The sequence below is a fragment of the Photinus pyralis genome, unplaced genomic scaffold, assembly GCF_008802855.1.
Source record: "Photinus pyralis isolate 1611_PpyrPB1 unplaced genomic scaffold, Ppyr1.3 Ppyr1.4_LG6, whole genome shotgun sequence".
NCBI lineage: Eukaryota > Metazoa > Arthropoda > Insecta > Coleoptera > Lampyridae > Photinus > Photinus pyralis.
In genome coordinates, this window is record NW_022170663.1 from 15152117 (window position 1) to 15177813 (window position 25697).

At 37.6% G+C, this 25697-nt stretch overlaps 3 protein-coding genes and 1 long non-coding RNA gene across 6 annotated transcripts in view; 3 read left to right on the forward strand and 1 right to left on the reverse strand.

Annotated features, from left to right (window-relative positions):
* Positions 1-25697, forward strand: part of LOC116173214 (tyrosine-protein kinase Src64B) — a 91733-nt gene that overhangs the window by 33148 nt on the left and 32888 nt on the right. The window lies entirely within an intron of this gene.
* LOC116173223 lies at positions 12651-13221 on the reverse strand. Its single transcript, XR_004145891.1, has 2 exons — positions 13085-13221; positions 12651-13007 (listed from the first exon to the last, which is right to left on the reverse strand). It is a non-coding gene; the product is annotated as an uncharacterized LOC116173223 (long non-coding RNA).
* LOC116173213 lies at positions 13257-17368 on the forward strand. Its single transcript, XM_031490549.1, has 2 exons — positions 13257-13367; positions 13423-17368. Exon 2 carries the CDS (start codon positions 13428-13430, stop codon positions 17235-17237), a length of 3810 nt encoding a protein of 1269 aa, XP_031346409.1. The 5' UTR covers positions 13257-13367; positions 13423-13427; the 3' UTR covers positions 17238-17368.
* LOC116174500 lies at positions 22931-24133 on the forward strand. The gene has a single exon (XM_031492434.1). The coding sequence runs from the start codon at positions 22931-22933 to the stop codon at positions 24131-24133; it is 1203 nt and encodes a 400-aa protein (XP_031348294.1).

The following is a 25697-nucleotide window of genomic DNA, read 5'->3' on the forward strand; positions in this document are numbered from 1 at the left end:
TGAGACATTCCTGACTTCTGTTGTTTCTTTGAGGTGACAATCTGCGTCAAAACTACTTGCGAGGTATCAGGAATGTCCTTTTTCGTATCCCTCAAGAAATTGTCCACTTTAGGATAGGAGTCTGATAATCACTACAGATGTTCTTCTGTTTTGTTATTCTTTTAAGTTGTTGTACCAGCTGTCACTCAAAATCTCCTCTCCTTTACTTCGAAAGCAGAACACTGAGCTCTTTCCCTGGCTCTTTCCTTTAACAGTCGTCAAAATGACCCCATCGCCACACGTTTTCTTCTGTCTGACTTTTAGAACGACCTTAGGTGGAACGTCCCCTTTGAAGTGTTTCAGAATCTATGGAATGGTAAATTAGCACCGAGGGATTAGTCGGTGTGGTAATCTTTCGTACACATGACTGGTAGTCACTGGTATTCCCGTGGTAGTCTCTGGTATTCCGAAGGTAATCAGTGGTATTCTCTGGTATTCCCGTGGTAGTCAATGGTAATCTCTGGTATTCCTATGGTAGTCAGTGGTAATCGCTGGTTTTCTGGTGGTAGTCTTTGGTATTTCTATGAGCATTTACTAACTTTTTTATTATTTTCCATTTTGCTTGTATGTAGGTATTTCCGGCATAAACTATGGTTTTTATGATTTTGTCTATCAAATCGCAAACTTTTTAAATTAATTCGATTGATTGTTGCAGTGCTGGTTATTGAAGGTGACGATTCAGTTTTAAAGATGGTAGCGATTCAATCAGTAATAATGTATTTGTGTTGTGTGTTTAAAAACATACCTAGGTCGAGGCCAAGGTTTCCATGATAAGCACATATATCTTAGATCTGGATCTAGACCCTTTTTAGAAGATGATCTTGTATCTAGATCTAGATTATATTATAATAGATCTTCCACTAGTAGATCCAAAGATCAATTTTAATTATTTGTGTTACAAATGTTTTTAACATTGGAGGAGTAAATCGTTTCTATATTTAAAGAATAAAATACTGTGTTCCATTCAAGTGTTTGGGATTTAGTGGGAATAGTCATTAGCACAACGGGTGGTTTAGCTTAGGGGGTAGTATCGGTAATTGTTTACAGTACAGGGTGAGTCAACGATTGCGCGGAGTAACTTAATGCTTTGAAGATAAGATTTTTCGATAGAGTGCTTTTGTATTATGATGTGGTTGAATATTCTCCACATTTTAAAAATATTTGGAATTATACAGGGTGCGCCCACAAAGTAGGGCGCCCAAATGGTACATTTTTTTAAATAGAACCCTCTGTATTTGTATACATTTTTGAATTCTACGTGTAATTGTACATCTTTTTTATTATATGGTTAATATCCGAAAATCTAGTAGTTTTAAAGATAATTCGATTTTTAAGAAAAATTGGGTATTTGCAAGCCTTAGTATATTGTTATTAAATTATTACTTAAATTTTGATTCCAGGTTTTATATCTTTTATCCCGGGTTAAGTAAAAGTCAAATAAATACATCTACTATGAAACATATAAAATATAGGCTTACAGGGTGTTTTTTTTTTGGTAGGTCCAAAGTTGCAAAACTTCATATTAAAAAATCTCACTTTTTTAACTGGAACACCCTGTATATTTTTCTGTCATCATTTAGATCACCGAAAAACCTTTAATTTTTGATAATAATGTCCTATGCCTATCTTTGATAGTTTTCGAAATATCTTGGTTTTCCTGGGTTTTATATTCTAATCTTAAATACGTTATATGCAATTTACATAATAGTGAGGTGGACATGCAAAAAAAGGCAATTTTTATCTATCTCGTCCAAAACGAAAATCATCGATTAATTTATTTTTCAAACAATTTATTTTGGTCCAAAAACTGGAGAATAAGTAAAAACATTTAACTATAAAGCAAATTTAATTTAACTCCTAATGTCATCCAGTCAGTGATATTAGTTTCATTTTTTTTCATATTCACCTCGTTATTATGTAAAATAGAACTTATTTCAGATTAAAATGTAAAAAGTAGAAAAACCAAGATATTTGTTTATGTTTTTACTATCAAATTTATTCTCCAGTTTTTATAGACTTAAATGAATTATTAGAAAAATGAATTAATAAATATGATTTTAGCTTTGAACGAGGCAGATAAAAATTACCTTTTTTTTGCATGCCCACCTCACTATTATGTAAATTACATATAACTTATTTAAGATTTGAATATAAAAACCAGGAAAACCAAGATATTTCGAAAACTATCAGAGATAGGTATAGGACATTATTATCAAGATATAAGATTTCTGGATGAGCGAAATGATGACAGAAAAATATACAGGGTGTTCCATTTAAAAAAAGTGAGATTTTTTAAATATGTTTTGTAACTTTGGACCTAGAAAAAAACACCCTGTAAGCTATTTTTTTAATGTTTTATAGTAGATGTATTTATTTGACTTTTACTTAACCCAGGATAAAAGATACAAAACTTGGAATCAAAATTTAAGTAATAATTTTGACAATATACTGACGCTTGCAAATGCCCAATTTTTCTTACAAATCTAATTATCTTTAAAACTACTAGTTTTTCGGATATGAACCATGTAATAAAAAAGACACGTAGAATTCAAAAATGCATTCAAATACAGGGGGTTCTATTTAAAAAATGTACCATTTGGGCGCCCTACTTTGTGGGCGCACCCTGTATAATTCCAAATATTTTTAAAATGTGGAGAATATTCAACCATATCATAATACAAAAGGCTCTATCGAAAAGTCTTATCTTCAAGGCATTAAGTTACTCCGCGCAATCGTTGACTCACCCTGTACAACTGATTCATGGGCATGCCGCCGCCAGGTCTACCCGAATTATCCGAAAAACACGTTATTGTTATGTAGGTAAGCACACCACTTTGCCTTAAGTAGTAATTCAGATGTAGGCGGTTATTATAATTTTCAAAGAAGGACTTTTTCGCATCATTTTTCTTGCTGTTTTGCGAATTTTGCATAGATAAAAGTAAAACCTGAAGGGGTTACACAGAATGAGATAAGTACCTAAGCATTTTCCGAATAATGAATCAAATCCACCCATGTAAATCAGATTTACCTATGCAGGATAAAGGATCTAGATCATTTTAGGACGATCTTGATCTAGGTGCGGATCTTTGATCTGGATCTAGATCTAGAATTAAAGGATCTTGCCCAACATCGGTCGCAGTCCAGGTACAACTCCTTATCTCGCTGCCACCTGTGTGGTAGTCTGGAGTAGTCACTGGTATTCATTGGTAGTCTGTGGTAGTCACTGGTATTCATATGGTAGTCTCTGGTATTCATGGGGTAGTCTCTTGTAGTCACTGGTAGTCTTTGGCAACTGGTAGTCTTTCGTACAACATTCTGCTCATGTATTACTCCCTCGATTAGCACTAATTGTCATTCTCTTCTATGTATTGGCAGATATAGTCAAATACCTCTGTCACATGCTCCAGTTCAACATCTCCATCTACCACTCGGCACAGATTTCAAAAACGTCTTGCCACACGTTGGATGGTACCGACCTTCTTCTGTGCAGAGATCGGAAACAAGATTGATGCTTTCGACGCAGAATTTAATACTCTTCACGCGTTGTTTAGGAGTTATAAGCGAAAAACTGAAAAAAAGTCCTAAAAGTTTGAAGTTTTTGGGGTACAAAAAGTTATGGTCAACCCCTAAACTCCACGTTACTCTTTTTCAAGACTATCTTAGAGTTTTAGAATTATTTTCAGTTTTCCCCAGAACACTTTTTTACTGGACTATAGCTTAAACGTTCGGAAATGCTGTTCCCGATAGTACCTTATATGGGCACTTTTTTTTTCGAAGAATCTGAATCTGTTATCAGAATTTCCATAGGTAAGCTACAGGCTGCTGTTTTCTTATTTCTGGATTTTTAACGAATGGGATCGGGGCCAAAAAAAGTAAAAACATTTGAATGCATCGCCATCAACCATGTTGATGCAGCAAGATCTAGTTACCCGTTAAGAGATTAATGTAAAACATTTGAGTGTGACACGTCATTGTTTTTCTTTTTTTGTCCTCCATCTCATTTCGTACGAATCCAATATGGCGCCCATAAGAAACTAGTAGGTACCCTGTAGCTTCTACATCTAGGGTGTTATGAAAATTTTGATAACAGATTCAGATTTTCCGAAAAAGAGTGTCTAGAGAATGTGCTAACGGGAACCGTCCATTTCCGACCGTTTAACCTAGGGAAAATGAAAACGAAATTTTCAGTATTTCCTTGCTATCTCAGTTATTTTTAAACATTTTTCAAACATAGCTTCTCCAGCTTTTTTTGTATATTTATTGCTGTATTGTTACTTCCCGCTACTTTATACTCTTTCCGACAACAAAGCAAAAGCTCTTACTTCTGTTTTTTTTCGACTTTTTTAAGGTTTACTCCCTTGACTGTTCCTTTCCCTTTATGTCATTGATATTTCTGTTTGATATCGTTCTAACATTAAATCCCCTGTTCTTTATGTTTTGAATCGTCTTTTTTACATCTGCGCTTCTATCAAATTGTTCATTCTTTTTTAGCGTAACACAACGAAGTTGAGGTAAAGCTTATGTGCTCGTGTTTCCGTCCTTCCGTCCGTCCGTTCCATCGAGATCTCGGCCCCTGGGCCACCTAGAGACTTCGGGTTTTCGCTAATTGATAGCTGTTATGGTCTATATTTGCCCAATTCAGTTTCATTTAACTCCATATTTTGCGCAGACTGCGCAATGCCAACTTTCACATTTATGGGGATATTTCTTTGAAATTTTAACCACAGACGCTTCTAGTAAAGGTAAACATTTCGCACATAGTAAAAATTATGTGGGCATGCGCAGTGACTGCCCAGACTGCTCATACCCAATTTTCTTATGTATGGTAATATTTCTTTGAAACTTTATTTTACTTATTTAACTCCTCTCTTTTTTTCCTTTTCGGCACATCCCCAAACACGAGTTTATTTTATACTTACTTCATTGTTTAAATTTTCTATAGCCGTTGCGTTTTCAGCAGTTTATTGGCTGATAATAGATTTGGTATCATGTCTTGTGCCAAATCTTCTCCAATTGGACTTTTCTCCCTCTAAAAACCCAATTAAATTGCTGCATTTTTAAAGTTAACCTCACATTAAATATGCAAAACCCGGTCAGTTATTTCTAATTTCACACGGGTTAGATTTTCCCACACGAGATCTTTCTTGTTTCCAACATCGTCAGTCTTAAATTCCTTTAATTATATCGGCGTATTTAAGCCCTTTGTCGCACTACCCGTATAAGTTCTCACCCGCATTCGCCACCCTTTACGCTCGGATAAGAACAGGGGGAGAGTAGTTGATCTATTCAGTAGATACGAGGACTTTTGTAGCATTCAAGACTGTATTCGTTTCTGCCGCGACGTTTGTCCCGTTTATTACATTGTCCTCAGGGCGTCCCGAATCCGCCATCGTCAATTCTCATCTGGAGCAGCTCAGTTATTTATAAGCGATTCAGATTATTGACGGTAGAATAATCGTTCAGTGTTTATTAGGGCATAAGTAATTAAATTGTGTCATTTGTAGCGGACGAAAGGAAACAAAGGTAAACAAAATCCATATGCAACGTTAGAGATTTTAAGTGACTTACACTATTTCGAGTCACAAACTTTCACTGTTGTTACAAATGATATTGTTCCAGTTTTGATGGCCGCTTTGATTTCTGATACCCCTATTTGGCAAACAATTCAACTGACTATTGCAATTTTTTTGTTGTAGATCATCGTCACAAAAAATCGATTCACTGTATGCATGTTTTATTTCAACAATAATGGCCCAGATACAAATCCTTGAGGTATCTCGTGTCATCATCATTAGTTTTCCATTCTCCCTAAATAGTTCCCTTGATTACTTTCTTCAACAAACGCGTTTTTCTTAGTACAGAATCAAATCGTATACTAACAGTCCTCTTCCCTCTGATATTCATACCATATTTTCCCGATTGGTTGGTGATAAACGGCACTCGTCTATAACTCCTCTTCCGATATCAAATCAATCCGTCTTTTTACAGCCAACCCTTTTTGCTTTTTGTTTCATATACAAGTTTCGTATTACTCTTTCACATAAATAAACTTAAAAAATCTTCTAACGGAAACAATACGGTTTGACTCTATATTCTGCTTCGTGGCAAATAATAACACTTAAGACGCAAACACACATGGCAGAGAACGATTAAAAATTCAAGAGCACACAAAAGACTATCGAATCGAGTAATAAAATACTGCTAGTTCTTTAAAAAAAATAGTATGACACTTTGAAATTTGGAAACTTGACTATTTTTTTGTGAACACCCTGTATCACTAAATTCAACTTTCTCATTACTAAAGTGTTGCCTTCTATTCAGATTCACATTATTGATCAAATGCATTTCTTAACTTTAAAATCAAGGTCGCTACGATTTAACAAAGTGGGGGTGGCTTATATAGAATTATTCGGAACAAAATTAATAATTTGGCAACATTGATAAAAAAAACCAAATAGTGAATATGTTTCCATGCAGAGGTTAAAAAATGACATCGAGTCGGCTAAAAATATACAGGATGTTACGTTTAAAAAAACCGCTGTGTGTTGACATCGTAAAAATGGGACACCCTGTACATTCAAAAAAATGCGCGGAAGGTTTTTTGATATTTTTTTTTATTTTATATTTATTTTTTACTGTTGCAGGACCCTGTATACCACCTTGCATTCCTTTTCAAACCATGCTGTTCTTGCCTTATCCCTTTCTTTTTCTTAGTTCAGTGTTAAGTTTTCTGTACTTTTTCCTTCGTCTGTCCTTAAATATTTAACTTTCCTCCATCTTATTTATCATTTTTGTGGTTATCCAAACTTTCTGGTTTTCGCCATAATCAAATTATCTGCTACAAAACTCAATCTGCTTTTTCCAACCACTCCCGTAACCTCCCCCTTTCTCACACTGGCATTCCAATCTCCCATCACAATCTTACAGCATCCCCGCCCGTCCTTTCTAATTATTCCTTTAATTCTTTCGTACAGTTTTTGTGATGTTTCTTCATCGTTATGACCACTTGTCGCCATGTACAGGGTGACCAACTAAGAATGCGAGGTACTGTATCTGAGAATCTATCCATCGTAGAGGCTTGCGGTAAACAAATTTATTACTAAAATGGCCACGAGCGAAACCTGGAAAATATTTTTAAGTTTCTGAAATGACCGCTAGGGGGCGTAACTGCAATTTGGAATCTAAAAAAAAGGTGTTTCTGTGAATTCCGCTATATTAACCTAACAAAAAAATGTCCGGTCTTTGAAGTTGACGATAATCTGAACAATTTTTGTTTGACAATTTTTCCTGTATCTCTAAAAATGAAGTGATGGGGGGGTATTCAACGATTTCCGTAAAGAACACCCTGTATCTTCGAAACGGTTGAGCCATGATGCGGTTTTCGCGAGCTTGTTTAGGCATCATTTAGCCACTTTTTCATGACAAAAAAATTGAACCAATGCATTTAATTTTTTTGAGAAAATTAACCATTTCTGTCAGAATGTCGAAAAAAGCCCTCAAGCGGTGATATGTGAAACTAACAAAACTTCAAATAGTATCATATTTGTAGCTGAAAAATAGATCTTTTGAACTAACCCGAGTTTGTTTAAATCGGCTCAACCGTTTCGAAGATACAGGGTGTTCTTTACGGAAACCTTTGAATACCCCCCACCACTTCATTTTTAGGAATACCGGAAAAATGGTCAAACAAAAAAGGCGCAGATTATCGTCAACTTCACAGATCGGACATTTTTTTGTTAGGTTAATATAGCAGAATTCACAGAAAAATCACTTTTTTAGATACCAGTAAAGTCACTAAATATAGAAAGTACCGCAATCCATTGGGCTCGTGTGTTAGAGAGAGAACGCATGATTTTTGCCCAAAAATGGCGGAAGTTACCAGATTCTAGTAACTTTAATGTTAGGGATTGTTCCACCTGTTTGGAGATATCTGTATATATTTTTATAAAACATGACAGTACTATGAAGTTAGGTTATAAAAAATTACAGCTATTCAGATTTTATTTGTCAATATTTTTAAGTTGGCAGGAAATTTGCCCAAAAATGGCGGATGATTGCGGTATTTTCTATATCTAGTGACTTTAGATTCCAGATTGCAGTTACGCCCCCTAGCGGCCATTGCAGAAACTTAAAAATATTTTCCAGGTTTTTCTCGTGGCCGTTTTAGTAATAAATTTTTTACCGCAAGCCTCTACGATGGACAGGTTCCCAGATACAGTACCTCGCATTCTTATTTGGCCACCCTGTACATCTGGATAATTAGTGTTGTTCTTGGTAACGCTTGACTGTACCAGTTTATTAACCATCAATCTCACTTGATTTCTTCCTTTTTTACCTCCAATAAGGTGAAATGTTCTCCTTTTTCTACTCCATATCCACCCCATCTCACTTCACTGACACCAATAAATTTCAAATTAGTTCTTAGCATTTCCCTTTTTAGGTTTAGGTTTTTCGCCTTGAAGAAGGGTTCTAACATTCCACTTCCCGAATCTAATTCCATCTCTTTTTTCTTGGATGCACACGTCGTATATTTCTCATTCCGGAAATCCAATTGAGAAGGTATTTTACTTCCGGTATTAACTTTAGTATGCGAAGTATCCATTTTAGGTCCATTTCTATCTGCCTATTGTAATGATACCAGTATATTTACAGGTTTATATATACAGGCTGTTTCACGCAAACCGTTATCTAAACTCAAATTAATAATTTAAATCGGAAAGAAAAAAATATTATTATGATCGTTTCACTTCCGGTTTTACCGGATGTGGTAGCAACTTTCTTATTTTAAATAGAACACCCTATATTTTATTGCATTTTCGAAGTCTACATGAAAATCTACGTCGTTTGATTCCTATACCCAGCATCAAAGATTTTCAAATTATTCAAGATTTTTCACTTTTTACTGATTTTCCTTAGCGCCCTGTACCTATTGCTCCGTTGACTTGCATTTCAAAAAGTCTTCCAAAATCGAATGATACATGCAAATGATTTAAATTTTGATCGCCCTTCTACAGGGTGTTTTAAAATTAATGGTTTAATAACTTCGAACTTTAAAAAGTTGATTTTTTCAAATGAAACCTGCTTTATTTTTATACACTTTCAAATTCTACATCGATCAATTATTACATTCCCTATACCCGAGTCTATACCTATCTGTTACGGTTTTCGTTTTATTTAAGATTTTCTAAAATTGTGACCTTTATATGCATAATTTTCTTACGACGAGAATTAAACTTAATTTTAAAACACCCTGTAGAAAGGCGATCAAAATTTAAATCATTCGCATGTAGCATCACGTCAGTATTGTTGATTTTGGAAGACCTTTTGAAATTCAAGTCAACGGAACGTCAACAATTTTGAAAAATCTTGAATAACTTGAAAACGTTTGTGGCTAGGTGTATATAGGGAAATGTGGTATCAAACTATGTAGATTTCGAAAATGCAATAAAATATAGGGTGTTCTATTTAAAATATGAAAGTTACTATCCACATCCGGTAAAATCAAAAGTGAAACGATCATGATAATTTTTTTTGATAGATCATAAAACACTATGTTGGTATGCAAATTTTCAGATACAGTGGCGTACGTAGAAATTTATTCTGGAGGGGGATTAAACAAGTTCGTGGCACATACAGTCACCCAGTGCGTACTAGAAGGGGGAGGGGGGTAAGAAATAGAAATTGGGTTGCACAGGCGAAAAAGATTAGATTAGAACGGTATTTTATTTCTTACTGCTGACAGGCCTCTTTATTGGTTTTGCTTTAATTAGTCAACGAAAACTTTGAATAATAGGTCAGAGTTGGACTGGGTCAAGCATAGAGTGACCCGGTGATCCAGTTAGTTTACTGACCCGGTGACCCAGCTTGACCCGGTGACCCAGTTTGACCCGGTGACCCATCTTGACCCAGCTTTACTCAGTGACCCATCTTGACCCGATGGCCCAGTAATTAAATTATTGTTAGGTATCATCCCAAACAATTTCAAGTAACTTTTAATTTAAAAAAAACTTCCTCAATAATATTCGCCAACAAGCACGTAGCCCAATTTCTTTCAAGAGAACTAATACCTAAAAAAATCAAATGCATTTGTTTATAGTTTGTAGTCAAGTAGTCAATGAAAGTATTTAGAGAAAAGATTTATTTGGATTAAGCTAACTAGTAGAAAAAAATTAAATGTGAATGAACACCTGTAAGCAAACTGGTAAGCCCTGAAGCAAAGAAATGAAGGAGGGAACTGTTTAGAAATAACATTATTCTAATACATTTCGGGACATGGAAAGTTTTTTACGGCAAAGCAAACATCACAGAAATGGCAGTTGTCAAGCAATCCAGTATTATTTTCAACAAACCAGCATTTCATTTATTTCATAATCTGTACACTTGAACCGAAGGCACTGACTTAACTGCGTTATTCGATCAAACTAGGTTACTGGGTCGAATTGGGTCCCCGGGTGAAATTGGGTCGCTGGGTCAAACTGGGTCACTGGGTAAAACTGGGTCACTGGGTCTAACTGAAAAGAGTATGACGTGACCCAGCGACCCAGTTTAATTCAGTGACCCAGGTGACCCAGTTGACCCAGTGAGCCAGTCCAACTCTGATAGGTATACTTATGGGCAAAAAACTCACAAAAAATTCAAAGGGCTGTAACTTTTGATCTAGTAGCCCGATCTTGGAACTGTTTGCAATTATGGATTCTACAGGCCACATTCTATAAGAAAATATTTTTTTCCGGTTGATCTGAGACAATTTTTTTTTCTGGCCAAAAAAAAGGCAGTTATTACCTTCCTTTTTTACCAAAAATCGACTGCACCAAAATTTTTCGGGGAAACACTTTTTCTTATTAATTTGGGTGCGTAGAATCCAAAACGAATCGTACTTTTTCGATTAGACGTTTCCATCAAAAGTTATGGGCAAAAAAAATTCCTGTTTTTAAAATTTAAAATTCTTATTTTCGTCATTTCGTGAAAGGCAGGACGCAGGTACCTCACCTCAGTAGCAGTACTAAAGTCACTAAATATAGAAAGTACCGCAATCCATTGGGCTCGTGTGTTAGAGAGAGAACGCATGATTTTTGCCCAAAAATGGCGGAAGTTACCAGATTCTAGTAACTTTAATGTTAGGGATTGTTCCACCTGTTTGGAGATATCTGTATATATTTTTATAAAACATGACATTACTATGAAGTTAGGTTATAAAAAATTACAGCTATTCAGATTTTATTTGTCAATTTTATTAAGTTGGCAGCAAATTTGCCGAAAAATGGCGGATGATTGCGGTACTTTCTATATCTAGTACCTGATACCTATTTGTTATTTTGGGCATCAATGTAGCGAATTGCCGATCGATGCCGAATAGCCAAATCGTTGACTGCCAACACTGATCACTCACTGAATAGTGAATACTGAATACTACAGAATATTTAGATTTTAGTGACTTTAGACTTTAACCAAAACCAAAATTGCTCTCTATATATATATCTATATATTTTTGCCTTTATTTTAAAGTGGGCGGAGCGGACAGCGGAGTATTACCTAAATAATAGTTATGATGATAACTCAATTCTTCTGGGGGGAGGGATATATCCCCTTCACCCCCCCCCCCCCGTATTAATGGAAGTTTAAATACCTACTTTTAGGTAACGGTTTGCTTGAAACAGCTTGTACAATCACTCCAAGAAAACCACTTTAACGTTTCGTAATTGTGAACCGAAGTAGATGAGCAAAGGGACTTCTGGATCAGGAAGTGACGTCACGCCAATGAGAATCGAGTATTGTGGTCACGTGGTGCGGTGTGAGCCAATGAGAGCGCGTGAGTCGGCCATTTTGTGACGTCACATTTTGCGTGTTTTGCTTCCGGTGTTTCTGGATCAGGAAACGCGTCACACCAATCAGAATCGAGTATTTCGGTCGGCCATTTTGTTTACGTCACATTTTGGGTTGGATCAGGAAACGCGTCACACCAATCAGAATGCAGTATCGGTCATTTTGTTTACGTCACATTTTGGGTTGGATCAGGAAACGCGTCACACCAATCAGAATGCAGTATCGGCCATTTTGTTTACGTCATATCTAGGTTTCCCGCGTTTATTTCTGGACCAGGAAACGCATACTGCTGATTAGGATATCCTGTTTACAACACCGGATGCTGCTTCCTGTTGACGTGACCGGACGCTGCTTCCTGTTCCCGCCATTTACGTTTCCTGCTGATTAGAATTTACCGGATGCTGCTTCCTGTTGACGTGACCGGACGCTGCTTCCTGTTCCCGCCATTTACGTTTCCTGCTGATTAGAATTTACCGGATGCTGCTTCCTGCCGATAACCGGATGTTGCTTCCTGTTCCCGCCATTTACGTGTATTCGATTCCGCAGCTCACAATCTCTTTGAAATACGGTTGGAATCTTGATCCATATTTTCAATAAGTCATTTACACTTAAACTTAACAATTCGCTCTTCGTCTCAATATAATTAGACTCCTTTTGAGCCTCTCGCCTAGCGATGTTGCGCAAGATTATTATAAATGGGAGACGTATTAACCTATAACGAGGTGATGGTGGGTCGCTGTAGAGGTGCAGGGTAGTAAAAGAAATATTTCAAAGGTTCATCAATAATGGTTAACACCTTTATTCATATTTCAAATTAGGGTTATGTAATTATTTGTAAATTCGTTGTTGAGCCTACCGCTCCTATACTAGATATAAATACAACTTTATTTGTTACGGTCAACTTGAGGAACTCCAGCCGATTTTCTTCTGTGAGGTATGTATGGTAACGCTGCGGCAGTATGCACTTGAAGGTCTCGGTTTCGACCATAATTCGATCTCCAAACTTGGTGCCGATTACGCCGATATCAGTAATTGGGTATTTATTTCCGATTTCCAGATCTTTTGCATTTATGAATGGCTTACAATAGGTAGATGAGTTCAAGGAGGCGAAATCAAATTCTTCCATTATTATGAGCAGTAAATATCTGTAACAAATAAATAAGTGAAAAAATGAATAATCTAACCGCTACTTAACAAAATTAGTCATTAAAATCATACTCACCAAATAACGCCGCAAACTAGTTCGCACGAATCACTGACTGAGACGTTAACTGCACTCGGCTTTTATTTCAATTTTCTATCTAATCATAGCGGATGCAGCATCCTGGCAGTGTTTCTAGAAATTTCTGAGCGGAAGCAGCATCCCGTCTCTTATCTACATCGAAATGTATTTAAGCTGACGCATTTCAATTAAGTCATTGCATTTGTATGTGTATGTGTATGTGAGCAGACTGTCTCAACTACTACTTCAAAGCAGAAATCCTCTTTTAAGCAGCGAAAATCAGGTAAGAGCGTTTTATCTTAAATAAAACTTTCGGTATTTTAATGTAGATATTCTAGGAAAAATGGCTTATATTTTAGACAATGTGAATACAACGCTTGAAATGATTGCCCATTTCTATAAAAACTATAATCTTGGCTCTGCTAGCAAGGTTCCAAAATTCATCAACATCATCGATGCTAATCTTAGGCAAATCCAATCTTCGCTAGCAGAGCCGCTAACGGTTGGAGATAAACGGCACCTTGCAGCTGTGGCTGGTAAAATGGAACGCTACAAGGTGCTTATTAACCAGTTGGGGAAGTCTATTGCCGGCTCCTCCCTAGGTAGAAGACCGCTGGTGGAATGGCGAGATTTGGCTACCGCATTTAAATCGCGTGTGAGTACCGGTATTATTATCAATCTAGGACATAAGACTTTAGGATCATTTTTTAACGATAGCTGTAAGTTATTTATCACTAAGATTAGAGACATCTATCCCAAATATAATAGCCCGCTGAAAACAAATTTTGAGTTTTGCGCGGAATTTGTAAAGCCCTCGTTGAATAAGAATGATGAAGCACTAGCATGTAGGGAATTTAGTTTTTTAACTAAGAATTTTACTATTTTATCTAGCGATTTAAGTGAAGCTAACTTGAAGCAATTATTTAATAATAACGCGGTGGATTATTTGATGGAGCGCTTAATGCAATTTGAGGAACAGGACAGTGGGTGGGGGTTGTCCAAGATAATTTCGTTGACTGTGAACGTAAACAGTGTGACTTTAATGCACGCCTCGTCTTTTATAGAATTACCTAAAGAAATTCAAGTTAAAAAAGCGGTCATCAATGTTAAAAATAATGATGAAGCGTGTTTTGGATGGGCGTTGTCATCAGCCCTCTTCCCCGCTACCCTCAACACCAATCGTATCTCTTCTTATCCATATTATGCGCAAATCTTAAATTTTGATGGTATTAGCTTCCCCATGTCTTTAGACCAACTCCAAAAATTTTTAAAACAAAATCCAAATTTATCTATCAATATTTACGGCCTTACTAGAAAAACGCAATCCGATTATGTCACTGTTCCTATTTATCTTAACACCGAAAAGAAAGCGAATCACGTTAATTTACTCATGATCCAGCAGAATTATGAAATTGAAAAGGATATTGAGAATAATGCTACCGCTCACAATAGTGAGGAACCCGATGAAGCGGTTCGATTTCATTTCTGCTGGATCAAAGATTTGTCGAGATTGGTACGTTCACAGTTGACGAAGGGACATGGAAAGCTGTATATTTGCGATAGGTGTCTCCACTATTTTAGCTCACCAGATAAACTTAATGCACATGAGTTAGATTGTAAGTTAGTTAATAAGTGTAAAATAAATATGCCAGAGCCCGGTTCACATGTATATTTCAAGAACCATGAATTCAAACAGACCGCTCCTTTCATCATTTATTGTGATTTGGAATGTTTGGTACAAGATTTTCAGGATGATGAGACGCAAAACACCGTAAAGTATAAGCAGCATAACGTATGTAGCATTGCATATTATTTGCATTGCACCTTTGATAATTCATTGTCGAGGTTCCGCCTGCAGAGGGGTGAGCAATGTATTAATTGGTTTACCAGTGAACTTGAAGAAATTTCAAACAATTTACAACAATATTTCATTAATCCAGTGCAAATGGAACCGTTAAATGATTTGCAAATGTTGGGATATAATGCATCCACCTATTGTCATATTTGTGAAGGACCCATTTTACCGCCCCAGGTCAAAGTTCGCGATCACTGCCACTTTACAGGTCGGTTTCGCGGTAGTGCCCATCAGGCCTGCAATTTACGTTATAAAGTACCACATATGATACCCATATTTTTTCATAATTTTAGTGGATACGACAGTCATTTTATAATTAAGGATATTGCTCAAGCTATTCCTGGGAGAGTCACGCTGCTACCTAAGAATAAGGAGCGTTACATTTCATTTACTAAGAAAATGGAGAATGCAGATGTCGAATTCAGATTCGTAGATTCGTATCGCTTCATGAGCGAATCATTAGATAATCTAGCGTCCTATTTAAAGTTTGACGATTTCAAAATTTTGCGTAGCACGTTAAGCCATTTAAATGATGAGCAGTTGAAACTTTTAACTAAAAAGGGCGTGTATCCGTATGAATATATGGATAGTTGGGAAAAATTTAATGAAACCAATTTACCGGAAAAGATACAATTTTACAGCAAGTTGAGGCAGTCGCACATTTCAGATCAGGAATATTCGCATGCTAGAAACGTTTGGCGAAAATTTGACACTCAAAACTTGGGTCAATATAGCGATCTTTATCTGATGAGCGATGTGCTTATACTTGCAGATGTATTCACCAATTTTAGAGAAAAGTGCATAACAACGCATAAACTCGATCCAGCATTCTTTTTCACAGCGCCCGGATACACGTGGCAATGCATGCTGAATTACACCAAAGTTAAACTCGAGCTGCTCACAGATGTTGATATGATGTTGTTTGTTGAAAAAGGTATAAGGGGAGGCATAACGCAATGCTGTACGAAATACAGCAAGGCCAATAATAAATATCTGAATGGGAAGAATTACGATCCTACTAAACCCCCTACTCATATCATGTATATGGATATGGTTAACTTGTATGGGTGGGCTCAAAGCCAGTGTTTACCTTTAAATAATTTTAAGTGGCTTAGTGAGGCTAAATTAAAGTCATTAACTCCTGAAGCGATATTAAATACACCTGATGATGCGGTCGAAGGTCTCATTTTAGAGGTGGATTTATTGTATCCCAGGCAATTGCACGATCAACATAAATCCATTCCTTTCTGCGTTGAACACGACACTCCACCGGGCGCTAAAAATAAGAAATTGCTCGCAACCTTGCATTCAAAAACTAGATATGTTATTCACTATAGAAATTTAAAACAATGTCTTCAAGCAGGTCTCATCCTTGAAAGAGTTCACCGGGCTATTAACTTTAAACAATCTTGCTGGTTAAAACCATATATAGACTTGAACGCAAGGTTACGAGCGCAAGCCACTAACGCTTTTGAAAAAAATCTATATAAATTATTAAATAATGCAAATTTCGGAAAAACGATGGAGAATGTGCGGAACCATCGCATTATTAAGCTTGTTACCCGGTGGAGTGGTAGATACGGAGCCAATTATTATATATCCCAGCCCAATTTCCATAGCAGAGAGATCTTCGATGATGAATTATTGGCTATCGAGCTATCCAAAACAGAAATTCTATTTAATAAACCGCTATATGTTGGGATGGCAATATTGGAAATTTCGAAAACTAGAATGTACGATTTTCATTATAACTTTATGCATCATCAGTTTAGCGACGACCGCTTGAAATTGTTGTATATGGATACCGATAGCCTCGTGTACGAGATGGTATGTGATGATGCATACGAATTGATACGTGCAAATATTTCACGATTCGATACGTCTGATTATCCTGAAAACAACATCTATAATATCCCTAGATGTAATGGAAAAGTGCTAGGAATGATGAAGGATGAATTGGGCGGTAGAATCATAACCGATTGGGTGGCTTTGGCATCTAAAATGTACAGTTATAAAACTATGGATAGCGACAATGATGTAATGAAATTAAAAGGTATTAGAGATTATATTGTAAAAAATAGACTAAGTTTCAATGATTATTTAGAATGTTTAAGGAGCGGGATTACTAAAAGTGTCACCCAAAGCAGCATCATATCAAAAAATCATCATGTATATAGTATGGAGCAGCATAAAATTGCTCTTAGTAACAACGATAATAAGAGGTATTTGATGCCAAATGGTATCGATACGCTGCCTTGGGGACATTATAGTATTCCCGCTGAAATGGACTTAGGATAAGTAATTAGGGAGTATGTTTGTAATTATAGGTATTTATTAGGACATGAAATTAAATGTATAATAGCTATTAATCATATGTATTCTTTGTAAATTACTTTATTAGGATAGGAAATCAAGTGCGTATGTTCATAATCATATTTATTCATTGTAAAATATAATAGCATGTGTACTTATAATAATAAAACACAAGTTATACAAAATCTGATTTTTTAATCCACGAGTCATGTGATTTATCCATGCCAAGCCATCGAACGTAGAGCAGGTCTCCTTTACGCCGTAACACTTTCTCAACAAGAAATATATCCGGATGAGCAGTTTTCTGCATTTCTTCCGCGTAGAATTGCCCCATTATTGGTTTACCAAATGAATCCTCCAATAAGTACGTAACGGGATTGCCAACTTTTACTTTAGCCACCTTGAATAATTCGGTAGAAAAGTTCGGAGTGTAGCCTTTTGAAAACACCGATTTATACTTGGATATTCGTACAAAGTCACCAATTTTGAATTTAGCTGCTCCCATTATCTTTATATTATGGAACATTGGTAAGTATGTCTTTGCGGCTACATCTTTAGGCTTCATCTTAATAGTCGAATGTCTCGTATTATTGTAGCCTAAAGTCACTTCCGCTAGCACATCAATCCATTTATATCTTCCGCGAAGACTGAACCGCTTATATAATGAATTTTTTAAAGTTTTTATCACTCTTTCAACTATGGTCGCTTTCTTTACGCTATACGTAGAGTAATGATTGATGGCATGTTTCAGCATTAATTTTTCAAAATCCTTATTATAGAATTCTTTTCCTTGATCGGTTTGTAAATTGACTGGCACTCTTCCTTCGCATATAATAGCAGTCATGTTTTTGCTCACTTCACTAGCACTCTTCGATTTTAGGGGTCGCGTCCATAGGTATTTGGAGTAGCAATCAATTACGGTTAATATATATTTATAACCTCGATTATCTTTAGAATATCGGGTGAATTCGGCCAAATCAGCTTGCCATAGGTCATCACGATGCTTGATTATCGTTCTTTTTCGGGGAAAATTTTTTCTCGCCGATCTGTGCAATTCCTCGACGACGTCGAGCTTCGTCATCTTCCAAATCACTACCGATAAATGGCGGAGATTCACGCATAGTCAATTCGGCAAAGTCCGTCACCGGACTCATCCCTAGTTTTTCGCGAATTTCATCCAAGTTTCGCTCCATTTCATGCATGACATTCATATGACCATCGGTGATTGACTTAAACGATTTTACAAACATGTGTAGGTATCCATTTGTTACGGCATCGCCATCGTTCACCGGATCAGCTAGATGGGTTAGCCGATTACCACGCATATCATATTGTTGGCTTGCGGCGTTCCGAGTACTATTATCCACATATTGTTTTGTAGCAACATCGCTACCCTTAGCAGGATCGGCAACATTACATATTCTCTTGTTTTGCATATCATAATCATTAGCGGCGGTAAATTGCAAGGTATTCTGTTCGTTATATAATCTTGAGGACGAATGTCTTCCGAATTTGTCAACGCTCATTTTCGGACTAAGCGATTATACCTTCTTCTCGGAGCTCCTCTTCAATGCTTAAAATCTCGTTGTTGTGTCCGGTATGACCGGCTGCTTGCGATGCGTGTAACAGTCTGAGACGCTCGACTAGTTCGTGGGGAGTATTCCAGTACACGTACTCCTTCTGTTTATTATTAACCTCCTTCACACCTGCTCCAAAATGTTCCGATAGTAGCGGCTTCACGATATTAACGTATTTATGCGACTTAGTACCCATGATTTGTTGTCTAGGATCGTAGTTCCTTTTGTATGCGTTAGTAGCTAATAAAATATCTTTATACGATTGACTATCCTTGAAGGAGTAATTATGCGGCTTTTTAAGCACGAGCAATTCATATAGCCCAGGAGTGCCGGTATAAAGTGTATTTTTTATGTTTATATCGGGCCCTTCAAACTGCACTATAGAATCTCCTATAGCCCACTCTTTGAATTCGGAATCGTATCGAAGTCCGTGAACGTGATCGACCTCTCCCGTTGCATCCTTAATCATCCGGTCGATATAATGGCGAGGTAAATGATGATACTGGTCTAAAAATTGCTGATCATCATGTAGCTGTGATAAGTTGCTAATCGATCTAGTAGTTTCCTCCGCTTCATCGTTTTCTTCTTCGTCAAGCGCTATTTCGCTAATATCGGGCGGAAAACTAATTCGTTTACGAACTGCAGTATTTTCGGTGCGTCGAGGCGTTGCAAATTGTTCTTGCATTGGAGTTGATTCATATTCAATTTTATTTTCAACTTTTGGCGTTAACGCTTGTTTTTTCAACTCCTGCTTAGCTAGCGTCTTCAATGGGTCAACTATGGGCTTATAAGTCTCTTCCACTAATCGCAATGTTTCGGTTTCGCCTCTTTTAAGAGCCGCAAGCTTGCGTTTTAGTTAATTTTCTTTTAATTGCCTGATCTTGCGCGTTCATCTTAACGGCCCGCATACAATCAACTAAACTGATTATCGATGAAAAGTGCTTCTAATAGCAGTCCAAAGGCGGTTCATATCGGTGCAAAAACGGTTCGTAGCAATCAAAAGCTGTTCAATAGCGGTCCAACATCGGTTCAAAGCTGTCCAAAACCGGTTCAAAACAGCTCGAAAGCGGTTCATAAGCGGTTCAGAGGCGGTCCAAAGGCGGTTCATAGCGGTCCAATATCGGTTCACAGCTGTCCAAAACCGGTTCAAAGCAGTTCTAAAGCGGTTCATAAGCGGTTCAGAGGCGGTCCAAAGGCGGTTCATAGCGGTCCAATATCGGTTCACAGCTGTCCAAAACCGGTTCAAAGCAGTTCTAAAGCGGTTCATAAGCGGTTCAGAGGCGGTCCAACATCGGTTCAAAGCTACCCACACCGGCTCAATGATGTTGTTCAAAAGTAGTTCAAAGTTGTCCAAGTGTGATATAACAATCAAAACCTCGTCGATATCGGCCATAATCAAAGTCCTTTACAATACACATGAAATCGTGCTTATGCATCCAACACTTTGAGCCCATTAATTTAAACTGCTCAAAGGTCATGTCGCTACCAACATGCTCATCATATACATGTTTCAAATTTATATAGTCTTGCTTAAATAGGACAATAACGTTTACATTATCGCGTATTAGCTGCTTAGGTATTTTGGAATATGTCTGACAAAGATAGAACGAGTCCACACCAGAATGTCGTCCTCTGCAGAAATAATCCCTAATTATATCTTGATTTAGACACGCAACATCGTCAAATATCATTATCGAATTTTTGCTAATCTCCTCTAGAGTTATTACGTCATCCTTATCACTATAAGCATTATACTTAATGCCTTTAATGGGTTTAAGTACTTGTTCCAGATATTTATACTTCGGCTGCTCTAACGACTTGGAGTATACATATACATTTTCAAACTTCAGACCATTCGCTGCTTCTAATAAACTTATCATCGCATTCGTTTTTCCGGATCCCGATGGTCCACAGATGACCGCTCTAATTGAAGCCGGAAATAATGAGCCGTGTTTCCCCGACACTTCCGATTCAGTATACAAATCATGATCCTCAACATGCAATTGCTGAGGTTGCTTCATAAACTTCATTATTACTCGATAGTTTGAGTTATACTGATCAGTTCATGGCCGATCGCCGAGTAGGAAAGGGGTTTATAAACACCTTGATAAACAAATTGCCGGTGGAACTTCATATCCCCGGATATCAATACTGCGGACCGGGAACCAAACTACAGCAGCGTCTAGCTCGGGGTGATCAAGGAATAAATCAGTTGGACGCTGCATGCAAGCAACACGACATCGCATACAATCAATTCAAAGACGTTGAGAATCGTCATCGGGCCGATAAAGAACTTCAAATTCGAGCTTGGGATCGTGTAAAGGCAAAGGACGCTAGTTTTGGAGAGAAAGCAGCAGCATTAGCCGTAGCTGGAGCAATGAAGGCCAAAAGGAAGCTTGGCATGGGAGTAACACGACGTATCGCAAAGCGCGGGAAAAAGAAGAAGACTTGTTCGTTTAGAGGCGGAGTTTTAACGCCAATTCGAAATTCAATAAAAGGCCTATCATCATCGGCAAACTTGAATAAACTTATCAAAATAAGTTTGTTGGCCGCCAAGAAAGCGGTTAAAGCTGCAGGCGGTAAGCAAAGAGTGAGAGTGCCGCGAGTGATACCAATACCTAAAGTCGGAGGTTTTCTTCCGTTCCTAGTACCGCTCTTTGCCGGTCTTTCAGCTGCGGGCGCAATGGCCGGTGGAGCTAGCGGTATAGCTAAAGCAATTAACGATGCGTCGGCCGCGAAGAAGCAGCTGGAGGAAAATAAACGGCATAACATGGCAATGGAGGCCGCCTCGTTGGGTAAACAAGGCAGTTCGCTGTATCTTCAACCGCGTAAGACTGGATACGCCTTATATTTAAAACCATATCCGGCAAAAAACTTTTAAATTTGCCGCGAAAAGCATTAACGGACTCGGATCTTGTAAAGTATGCGAAAGACGTACCCTTCTTCAGAGGAGTGTTTATGCGTGATAAATTACCGCGAAAACCCCATTTAAACGAGTGCGCTATCGTAAACCTGGATGATGCTAAAGGAAGAGGTACGCATTGGGTTGCTTTCAAGAAACGCGGCATGAAGGCAGTTTACTATGATAGCTTCGGCGACTTGACGCCACCAATAGAAATAGTTAAATATTTATCCGGATGCAACATCATATACAATTATACTAGGGAGCAAAATTATAATACGCTGATATGTGGACATTTATGTTTAAATTTTCTGTATAATAAATAATAATTGAACCTAGAGTTTGTTTACTTCATCAGTCATGTCTCAAACGTTCACCTTAACAGGTGCCGGCAACGTCCTCAGCACCTCATATTTTCCGCCGATCGAACTAGACCGCAATTATCAATATGGATTAGGGTTGGTTGGCTTTTACGGCTGTAATTCTATACGCAATATATTTGAGGGAAACAACAAATTTTACTATGCAGCGGCCGATAGCATCTTCAAAGAGATTACCATTCCGAGTGGCGCGTATGAAATTGAAGAGATCAACAGGATTCTACAGCATCATATAAACGAACCAACCAATTCGATGGACTTTATGTTGAGACCTAATAATAATACGCTAAAATGCGAAATGAAAACCATACACGATATTGACTTTAGGAAATCGAACTCCATCGGTCGCATGCTCGGTTTCTCTCCTAAATTGTATAAAGGAGGTAGAACCCATGAATCTGATCTGGACGTGCAAATAATCAACGCTACTAATATACACGTCGAGTGTAATCTAACGGGTGGAGCATACAGAAACAGTGCGCTATCTCATACAATCTTTGAATTTGACGTACACGTTGAGCCGGGCTATAAGTTAATCAAGGAGCCGGCTACGATTATATATTTACCGGTACTCGCGCATCAAATAGATAACATAACCTTGAGGTTAGTCGATCAAGACGGTCATTTAGTAGATTTCGGCGAAGAAAGAGTGACTATTCGATTGGAGCTGAAAAAATATGGGACTTAAAATTTTCTGTAAGCAAGGTTCTTCATTTAGTCATCCATCGTCGGCCATCGACGCAACAATTGCTCACGGTGCATTAACCGAAGACGACGTACAGTTTTTGCAATATCTCGGCTATACAGTACTAAGAAAAGATGGAAGAAGCATTAAAAAACCTATTCACGGGCGTAAAGTATGAAGACATGATCGTGGAATGCGATCGCAGAACATACCATCCTTATACGACAAACGCTTATGGTAACTCCGATGAGATTAATCTCGTCATACAGAAAGCGGATCTCATCACGGCCACCTACGATAGCGTTATATATTTAGAAGGAACGCTGAATCCGACTACCGCAAATAAAGCTTACGATTTCACCAACAACGCGCCGCTCTTTCTCTTCGACGAAATTAGGTTTATTTTGGGTGATCAGGTGATAGAAACTGTTCGATTACCCGGAATAAACAGCACCATCAAGGGGTTTTGCTCATACACATCAGATCAAAGCAGATGCTTATCGCATGCAGGTTGGAGCCCTTCCGGGTCTCCTCAGATACTAAATAGCACGAAGACGGCTTTCTGCGCTTCCATACCTCTAAAGCATGTACTCGGGTTTGCCGAAGGATACAGGAAGCCTCTAGTCAACATCCGTCAAGAACTGATATTAATTCGTTCCAAGGACGATAGTGATTGCTATAAAGGCGAGACTGAAGTTAAGATTAATCTTACGAAGGTAACATGGAAAGTTCCGTACATAATTCCTAACGATGCTATGAAGTTATCGATCTACGGGAGGATTAACAAGAATTCGCCGATACAAGTGGCGTTTCATGCGCGCGACCTTTACGTATACCCAACCTTACCCAGCACCAGATCATTGGTTTGGTCGGTAAAAAGCAGCACCGGTTTTCAACGGCCTCAATGGCTACTGATTGCGTTCCAAACTAGGAAGCGAAATAACAAAGAAGCAGATGCGAGCGAGTTTAACCATTTAAGCATTTCCAATATAAAAGCAAACATTAACAACCGAAGATATCCGTATGAGCAGCAAAATCTGGTTTTTACCGATAACAAGTATGTGGATGCTTACGAAGAATATTTAAACTTTCGTAATCAATATTACGACTCGTCGCAGGAGAGCTCCCTTCTTAGCTACAAAGAGTTCGAAAAGCAGCCTATCTTCATTATCAATTGCACCCGTCAAAACGAGAGCGTTCATAACGTGGTGATCGATTTGAAGCTGGAAGTTGAAGCATCATCTGCATTTGCAAATGAAACTATCGCTTACTGCGTTATTTTACATGATGCATTAATCGAGTATGAACCGTTCACTGGCATCGTACGCAAAACTTAATTATAGGTCACGTAAAAGTGTAATTAAACTTTATATAAATGAAGAGTGTCAGTTTTGACGAATCAAAAAATAAAATTTATATCTTGCGAGTTTGGTCCTATGCTCACAGAGAAGCAAGAAAGGGTCCGTGGGAAACTGCCGCATTAGATAGGTACCGCTTCAAATGTAAAATAGAACGCATTGCAGCTGTTTTGGAGCCCATATTATGTAGTCGTATTAAGATGTATCAATTGCAATATAGTAAAAATGATTGAATTTGGTTGTTTTATTTGGAAAATTACTAAATTACATGAGTATTATAAATATAATAAACGTTAGATAAAGCGCAACAACAAAGTGAGCGCACATGATAGTAGCAACATGCTTCTAATTTAGGTAGAGCTGGTTCTTCTTCCACCTCGGTGACATTTTGCGATAGAGTTTTTCGAATGAAATCGGCTTTTTCTTTTCCTTTAACGTATATTTGGTCTGATGATGATGATATTAACTGGCGAAGTATAATTGGAAACATGTAGGATGGCGTATGACCGTGCTCCCATTTAATTCCGTGATGGTTATGAATTAGCCAGGTAGCTTGACGTTGTAAATCGGTAGATAAGCTATTCCACGGAAATGGAGGCTTGAACATAAAATGAGCAACCTGCTTGCCATTATAAATTGCCAGTTCTTTTGGTATAAATACGTTTCTTGATGTTTTAAATCCTTGTACATCGATTACAGTCTGCACCATTCTGTCGTTGACAGAAGATTAAGTATTTATAGCCTAATTTTTAATTCATTTCAATATATATCCCCCCACTACCACATCCTTATTAGTCCTCCAAAAGAAACTTTTGAATCAGTATAGATTTTACAATCATGCAAGCTGCAGTTGTCGTACTGAGCTGGTTTTTCTGTATTAGTGCTAATGCTGCTGCTGCTGCTGCTGATAATGTTGACGACGGCAGCGATACAATCAGTGAGCGTGAAATCGATATGGCATATAGTCATCTCACCAAATATGGATATATAAAGGAGCCTGGTGAAGGTGAATCAACTCAAGATAATCGTACAAATATCACCGTTAACGCTTTAAAGAAATTTCAAGAACTCTATAAACTACCTAGTGATGGCAGATTAAATGCCGAAACATTACAACTCATGTCTCGACCTAGATGCGGAAATATTGATGACCCAGCAGCGTATATGACTCATCGGTATAAATGGACAAAACAGACTTTGATTTACTATATTTCCAATATGCATGACCTGCACATTTTACAGATGACGGATAAAGCATTTCAAGTTTGGGCGAACCACAAAAATTTGAAATTCAAATATAGCTCAAGGAACCCAGACATATTAATATCATTTCATACCCGAAAGCATGAGTTCGCTTCACCACCATATCCGCAATGTGCATTCGAGTTTGATGGATTGGGCAATGTATTAGCCCATGCATACTTTCCCTCCAGAGATCAGAATGTTGTTGAAATGCATATAGATTGGGAAGAACGCTGGCATGTAGCAGATGCAAATGCACCTCCCCCCGGTTATTCTAGTTATTTCCAAGTTGTCTTACACG

Bases quoted from the DNA above. Each gene is read 5' to 3' on its own strand.
- LOC116174500 (XM_031492434.1), top strand. From the start codon at position 22,931: ATGGAAGAAGCATTAAAAAACCTATTCACGGGCGTAAAGTATGAAGAC.
- LOC116173213 (XM_031490549.1), top strand. From the start codon at position 13,428: ATGGCTTATATTTTAGACAATGTGAATACAACGCTTGAAATGATTGCC.